This window comes from Poecilia latipinna, unplaced genomic scaffold (genome assembly GCF_001443285.1).
Source record: "Poecilia latipinna isolate Pla-1442-1.1 unplaced genomic scaffold, P_latipinna-1.0 Scaffold408, whole genome shotgun sequence".
NCBI lineage: Eukaryota > Metazoa > Chordata > Actinopteri > Cyprinodontiformes > Poeciliidae > Poecilia > Poecilia latipinna.
Window position 1 is genome coordinate 134,050 of NW_015113024.1, and position 8,028 is coordinate 142,077.

At 38.9% G+C, this 8,028-nt stretch overlaps 1 protein-coding gene across 3 annotated transcripts in view; it reads left to right on the top strand.

The window, feature by feature from the left end:
* Positions 1–7,465, top strand: part of LOC106950570 (MOB-like protein phocein) — a 20,863-nt gene extending 13,398 nt beyond the window's left edge. The window contains exons 1-8 of one of the 3 annotated variants that reach the window (XM_015037512.1): positions 2,013–2,120; positions 2,707–2,769; positions 3,199–3,299; positions 3,870–3,912; positions 4,288–4,374; positions 4,465–4,544; positions 5,759–5,870; positions 7,133–7,465. In XM_015037512.1, coding sequence (XP_014892998.1) covers positions 2,061–2,120; positions 2,707–2,769; positions 3,199–3,299; positions 3,870–3,912; positions 4,288–4,374; positions 4,465–4,544; positions 5,759–5,870; positions 7,133–7,267 — 681 coding nt within the window. In that variant the 5' untranslated portion in view covers positions 2,013–2,060 and the 3' untranslated portion in view covers positions 7,268–7,465. Of the gene's footprint in view, positions 1–344; positions 435–514; positions 714–2,012; positions 2,121–2,706; positions 2,770–3,198; positions 3,300–3,869; positions 3,913–4,287; positions 4,375–4,464; positions 4,545–5,758; positions 5,871–7,132 lie in introns of those variants that run through there. The other 2 variants (XM_015037514.1, XM_015037513.1) reach the window with 2 other exon arrangements.
* Positions 7,466–8,028: the final 563 nt, after the last annotated feature.

Below are 8,028 nucleotides of genomic sequence, written 5' to 3' on the forward strand. Positions count from 1 at the left end.
TTTCTCTGCTTCCAATAGTAAATCATCACACAACAGCAAATGATAATCTTGGCTGTCTGTACTTTTATCCTAATAACATAAATACATGGCAGACCTTATGTCTACATATTTGTTCGACATAAAAAGTTACGAACGCAAAGCGTTCGTAACTTTTTACAGAGCATTTGTATTGATTTCAGAGGTACAATGCAATTCGGCCATTTTGTTTCGATAGATTTTTGGAGATGGATCTGGGATGATGTCCAACAACAACCACCATGATAAAATAAACTGGTTAGAAGAGGAGTTGGGTTGTGATTTTTGGTAACATTCTATCTTTTTCTTTTTTTTTTTTCTGTCTTCAGAAGGGCCATGTGCAGCCTGTTAGCGTGAAGGTTGGAGAGAAGGTGCTGCTACCGGAATACGGAGGAACTAAAGTAGTTCTAGAGGAAAAGGTGAAGCACCGCTTCAGTCACAGCAGATGCTTTTGTGCTCGTCTGGGTTTAACTTCCTGTCATATATTTTGCTCCCATAGGACTATTTCCTGTTTCGCGACGGAGACATTCTCGGCAAATACGTCGACTAAGTTCTGTTGTTAGTTTGTGTGAAGTCCATCATCGCTACAGAGAAGAATTAATTTCATTCATGTCTGTTTTTCTTTTTTTTTATGTCCCGTAAATTGTAAATAATTCTAATTGCATTTTGTTACAATAATAAAGTCACTCAACTGTTAATTTATTGTATTATTTTTATGAGGGTGTGATGGGTTTTTTCCCCTCACACATTTTAAGGTTTTCAAGTTTAACACACATTCAAACGTAGAGGTAAGCTCAAATTGTTTCTGTCTGAAAGTTTCTGGAGGCGTAAGTAATATTCCTGGAATAAACTTGGCTTTATTTAAACTGGAAATATTACGGCAGATAACATCCATAACTCCCCACCTTTCTTTGACAGTGAACATTAATATATGGATTTTTCTTCCTCCTGTTGCCGCCCTTTCACTGAATAAGATGAACCTTTTCACATCTCATAAAACAAAACTTAAGTGTTAAATGTATTTTCTTATGATTTTATGTTTTGGACCAATAAAAAAATAGGACATGATGGTAAAGTGAAAAGAATTGATACTGTGCCTCTTCAGTGTTTTACTTGTTTATAGCTTCTACAAATCATTCATGATCAAAAGTTGGTATTTTTGATGGAGATTTTACAAAAATACCTTTAATGTCTTTGAAGATGGATTTCTCCAAAGCTACATTTAATAATTAACATCTAATCCTTTATTCAGAGCATGCATGAAGCAACAGTGGAGAGGAAAAACTTTAACAGGAAGAAACCAGCAGAAACTCATTAGTGGCCATCAGCAATGATTAGGTGGAGCTTAACTATGGTTTAGCTTTTCTGCAACATTATCACTGGTTTCCTCAGCAACATGGAAGACTGACATATCAGCACACATGTGATGACCAACAATCCTAATACACATCTGGAAGATTTATTACAAGAACTAAAAAGCAGGGAAACTAAAATGTTTTTTTTATGTGAAGACTTGAAATGATGTACTGTTCACTGTCTTTTAGAGATCAGATGAACGATTATAATCAGCTCTTGGGAAGATTATGTTTTGAGGGTTTTAAAATTCTGATCTAGTTAATTCAAAAACAAACAAACAAAAAAAAACTCACAGTATTTTCATTATTGAGTGACTTAAAGAATGCAGGTAGCGGATTGTGTTATTTCTAAACCCAAACTGCAAAGGATGCAAGTGGTGATCATTTTCTGAATAATTTATTAGATGCTCTGAAATAATTTATTACAAGAAGACTGGAAATAGTCTGTAGATTCTTTATTTAGGACAATTTTCATGGAGGCATTTTTCCATTTGTTCGTGTTGCACGTTTTCCACAGATAATTTAAGACGTACTGTATTCTATTATTATCCTTAACACTTAATAAATCCATTCACTTTTGCGCTCAGTTTTTAAATCTGGAGCTCCGCGTCACGCCCACTCTTGAGTGAAACGCTTCCGCTTTCCTCGTGACAACGTCGCCGCTGACGAACATCCGGGTATTCTGTCGAGATGGTCATGGCGGAGGGAGCTGCAGTTCTCAGGAGGAATCGGCCTGGAACCAAGGCTAAGGTTGGTTTCAGCTCCGGTGGAACCACATAGACCCCACACGACGAGCTGAGTTATCTCCGGAAAGCCACGCAGTTTCTTCCCGCCTCTTTCCATCGACAGCTCGGTCCAAAACATCGACTCAGAGGGGCTTGTCATCGGAATGTACAGCTAGCTGTAGTTAGCTTTTTACACCGTCTAATTGCTGGGATGAAGGGCTCTTTAAAAGAGTTCCTATTTTGCTTCTTTTGTCTTGGATTTGAATTTAGAGTCACCGCTTTATGTAAATAATGATGTATTTGCGGCAAAGTATGTTTATAGCCAGTCTCCTAAAAACACAACCGTGACTTTCATTTTACCTTTACAGGAAGTAGTCACGACCTTGTTTACGTTGTCAGGTAAACTAGCAAAGCAGCTTCAAGGAAGAGTGAAAACTCACCCGGCAACCTTTGTTCAAAACGTATTCTGTCGGCAAATGTTAACTCTTTGACATTCATCAATTTGACATTTGGCTCTAGTGGCTAGCTTAGGCGAACTAGCGCTGTGATTTATTAACTTGTGCCACAATGCTAGCTGTTAGCCCTGAGATTTGTCCTCCTTTCTCTTACAGGATTTCTACAACTGGCCGGATGAATCATTTGAGGAGATGGACAGTACGCTAGCTGTTCAACAGGTGTGTAGCTGTTGATGTGTTATCTTGGATATAAACTTTTACTGAGTAATGTAATGATATGGAGTTCAGAACAGTGTGTACTACATGAAACCTCTCAATGATTCATGAATAAAAATCATACAAGCATAGATTCATGGTAACACAAATGAACTAAAATACAAATAAACTTCAGAAATATTTCACCAAGTATTCAGATTTTGTGCTGAATGTACATGATTTGTTCTTGTCTTGGTTAAAAACAGACCCATTCGATTTTTGAGCTTGTTTAAATCTAGAACGGTTGGATTCTTGTTATATTTCTTAAGGGCGGTGCAAGTGTTGAGACTACAGCTTGTCTAAGTAGCAGAGCTAAACAAAAGCAACAAGGACTGACTTCTTTGATCCACGTCCCCTTTTTCGTTACTATATTTGTTGTCTTTTTATTTTCAGTACATCCAGCAAAACATAAGGTCCGACTGCTCCAACATTGACAAAATCCTGGAGCCTCCTGAGGGTCAGGATGAAGGCGTCTGGAAGTATGAGCACCTCAGGTAAACAAAGCGTCTGCTTTAGCCTCATGCTTAGTTGCTGTTTTGTTAAGACTGGTTTCTAAGTCTGTCCTTTTCGTGAGTTATCGTGTGATTAAAGTCACAATAACTCACACGATGACGATTATACAATGATGATTATACAAGTTTTGATTTAAAAGAAAAGAATTCAAAAGTGTTACTGACTCTCCATTTGTTTCTTAATAACCAGTACAGATAATGAATTGGCTTTGCAGCTACTGGGGGGGGGGAAATATAGGTTTTGTTGAAAAAGTTTCTTCTTGCTTATATCAAAACAACTCTGTTGTATTGTCTTAAGGCCTTCCCACCTTTTCCCCTCTTTACCTTCTGTGTCATAAAGGTTTAAATGACACATTTATGATTCTGTGTCATAAATGCATGGTAGTTAAATTATTTGCTATCAGTTACTGTAGAAAAAACACTAACTTTCCAGTATAGTGAATGTTCTGTTTTTATACAGCGAGGGTAAAACTGAATTAGAAATTTCCAAAAATTTACAGTTGTTTTTTTTATTTTTTTTATTTGTTTGTTCTGATTTGATCCTTTTTGCAGGCAGTTCTGTCTGGAACTTAATGGACTTGCTGTAAAACTGCAGGTGAGTTTTTTTTTTCTTCCCACATTTAATTTCTGTACATGTAAAGTCTGACCTTAAAAGCTTAGATTTATTTTTAAATACCTGTCGCTTTGCTTTTTCCGCACAGTTTTTAAATATTTAGTTTCTGGCTCAATGTGTTTAACAGTTTGTTAGACTTGTTGTTTTTATTTTCTCACTGCTTCATTTCATCAGGAAGAACTGTGAACCTTTTAATCAGTCCTAATGAGTGAACACTAACAAGCTGTAGACTCCCCTCAGCCATTCGACACGAGTTCAAAGACGATCTGCTGTTATTTTATGCCAGAAAGACCAAATAAATGTTTTCCACTGTGAACCATCTGTCCTCACATGTGCCGCTGGTGTTCTTGCCTGCAGAGTGAGTGCCACCCTGACACCTGCACCCAGATGACAGCCACAGAGCAGTGGATCTTCTTATGTGCCGCCCACAAGACGCCCAAAGAGGTGAGTCGTAGTGGATCATTCGTTTGACTGCATGGAGAAGTTGCTCCCATTGACAGTGTGTGTTCTGCTTGTGTGTTGCCGCCATCGCAGTGCCCTGCCATTGACTACACCAGGCACACGCTGGACGGAGCTGCCTGTCTTCTCAATAGCAACAAATATTTTCCCAGCAGGTCAGTCTGTTTACATTTTGATATATATAAAGGTGTTGTGTGTATTAAGGCCAGTGACATTACAGAAAATTCAACATTTATTTTGAGCATTTATTCTGGTTGTCCTTTGCTTCATGCTCAACCCAGAAAAACTCGACCTTAATCTCATCTGAACAAAGCACAGGGTTAAAACTGTAGACACAAGTAGTGTTTGTGGTTAAGTTTTCAGTGTCAGATTTAAACTACTGCAATAAAAGACGTTTTTGTTTTAAGGCTTTTTACCATACCTACATTCCAGTAGGTCTATGTAAAATTGAGTGCCCCCACTCAGCTCCTTCAGACTAGCCAGCAGCAATTAGCAAGCACCTGGTGGAACTGAGCACCTGCTGAACTTCTTAAAGGAGCTACTTCTCAGTGAAACGCTGGTAAAAACGTTGTCAAAGGGTTAATAGAGGAGCCATGTTGTGATGACTTCCTGAAGGAGTTTCAGAAAGAGCAGGAGCTTCTTAGAGAGACAGAGGCCCAACTTAAAGGCGTTAAATTACAAAGTCAAATTTCTCTTAAGTCGTATTTGATATATGCAGCATTTATATAACAACTGAAGGTATCATAGTTACTTAGTTGTGCTACAAAATGGCACAATGTTGCTGGAAAACACACAATGCTGCCCCTTTAAGCTTGTTTTCACACTTTTTCTACTCCAGATCTAGGAGATTTCAGAAGGAAGTTTCCTGTTAGGGGTGCACCAATAAGTCGACCCAGACTTACAGCTGCACCCCAATACTGACTTTTCAGACAAAAAAATTTGTACTGGCCAAAATCGATATTGGCAGGTCAGGATTTTTACAAACGGTGACGGGCTAGAAAACTGTAATCAGAGCACCACTACTTCCTGTAAAGTGGAGAAATGTTTTCTAGCATTTTCACCAGTCAGGAGCCTTTCCTCAGGTCATTATAAACATTTAGTTTTTCAGCCTCTGTCCCAAAGGGAAAATATTCATAGGAAATATTTTAGTGTAAAAATAATCTACTAATAAAAATATTTATCTTTCTTTGGAAAAAGTGTAAAAGTACATTGAAAATTTGCAAAGAAAAACAGTTTTTTTGACCATTGGAAGTGTGAGAAACGAGTTACTATAAAATGTGGTTCTGTGAAGCACATGGAGGTCCTCTGCTGGGTCGAGAGTTTTCCTCAAGTTCCTCTTCCTTCTCATCATGTCGACTTTGTGCTGCAGGGTGAGCATCAAGGAGTCATCAGTGGCCAAGCTGGGCTCCGTCTGTCGCCGCATCTATAGGATATTCTCTCATGCCTACTTCCATCATCGTCAGATATTCGACAAGTATGAGGTGAGTGTTAATGGCTGACCTGCTCTTGGTGACTTATTTATACGGTTGCTTTTTATACTCAGTCTGGAAGTCCTCCAAGTACTCCCGCCTAGTTTCATTTGTCAATATGTTGCATCTCATAAAGGTGGAACAGCTGATCTTAGTTCAGGTCATCTAACATGACCAATAAGATCATCTTGTTGTCAGTGAGTGTATTGTTTTTTGTTTTTTTTTTCTCAGTGGTTCCAGTACAGACAGGACTGGCTGATTGTGATCAGATCTAATACAAACTCAGACTAATAATCCCCGTCTGAAAGGATTGCCACTGATTAGGATTAGCAGTTTAAAGTCTCTGCTTTTATCCCAACACATTTTGGTCCCTGTCCAATCAAATCATGGGCTGTGTGTTAGAAAGGACACACCACTGTTACCATGGAGAGAAAATAAGATCTTAGTGAGAAACTAATGAAGAAGCCGACGTCCTGAGCATGTTTACACTAAGACAACGTAGACTTTTCTCAGAAGAAGCTTTAAAAAAAAGTTATATTCACACCTAAAAATAAAGTTAATCATGACTAATTGCAATTAATCATGATTAACTGATTATTGAAATATCGTCAACTAATTTACAAATTGATTAATTATTAAGTGGAGTATATAGACTCCAAAAAAAGGTAATTTGCTGAAAGGACAACTTATTTAGAGCAGTAATCAAGACAAACTGTACAAAAATATTGACATTTTGCACTTAAAATAATTAAAAAAAACCTTTGTCTATAAACATGTTCTACCTAAAACTCCCCAAGTGGAAGTCTTAGCTTCATCTGGTTCAAATTCTGTAAGAAAATATACACTAAATTTTCCATTAACCACTTTTTGATAATAGTTTATTAATAGAAAAATTAATCTATTTACAAATGAGCAGCCTAAAGGCATGCTGTGTTGTTGCATTTTAGGCAACACAATGCTTATTTTCTTATTTAAAAAGGGAACTGAATTATTTATTTGCATATTTTAATGTATTTCAAATATTGTTTTGAAGAAAAGCCTCAAGTGGTTAAATGAAAATCTGAAGAATTTGCCATGTTCTAATCCGATTAATCGTCCAAACAGTCAATGGAATAGATTACTAAAATAGTCGTTAGTTTCCGCCCTGTAATCAATTGACCATAATGTTGGTCACCCAACTGACCTAAAGCAAGAGATATCTAGTCTGATTTTCTGAAATTGCTTCGCTCTTTAAACCAAAGCAATTGTGTGTGTGTGTGTGTGTCCGCATGCAGAACGAGACGTTCCTGTGTCACCGGTTCACACGCTTCGTGATGAAGTACAACCTGATGTCCAAGGACAACCTGATAGTGCCCATCCTGGAGGAGGAAGTCCAGAACACCTCGTCGGCCGGCGAGAGCGAGGCCTAACGCCGCCGCCGCCGCGCACAGCTCTATATCTATACAGTACAGAGGAGGCGCACTCATTCTGCATAAATATATCTGAATATATGTATAGACACACTACAGTGTATGGAGACACTGTCCACGTTCCCCCGTCCTCCTCACTCTTCTGTCTGTATCTGAGGAAGTAAAGCTAGCAGGAGCGGGGCTCATCAGCCTGCAGGGTAACATCAACAAGGTCACTTTCTCCTCACCGTTCCCACCCACTGTGTCCATAGCAACCCCTCTTCTTCCCCCCCATCACTATATCAGGTTCTCCTTTGACTTTTGACACAAGATTTTTATGGGTTTTTACAAAACATTGAACCATATTTTCGTTTTATTTATCCCCCAGCAGCACAGTACTAGTCCTAAAGTTGTAGCTCCTGATTTTAGCCGCCTGACGCCTCCCACTGACCAGTGGCTCGCTGTGGACATGGTGGGTTTCCCTCAGTTATGACCCGCCCCCTTTTCCTCTGTATATACCCCCCACATCATGCTTCTCTTCGCCTGTGTTGCTGACCTTCCTGCTTTGGGTCGGGGTTGTCCTAATGAAACGGAAATAAATAAAAATGTAGGTGTGATGCTTGTGTGGTAGTAACCGAACCTTCACCTTTAGCTCTGTCCTGTGATCTAGCAGTGAGATGTTCCTTCTCGTCGGACTCTGATCCTGCTTTATGACGCGCACCATGCGGCTAGTATTTGTTAGCGGGAGCAGCAGAACCTGTTCTAGCCAGGTTCGAAGTGAG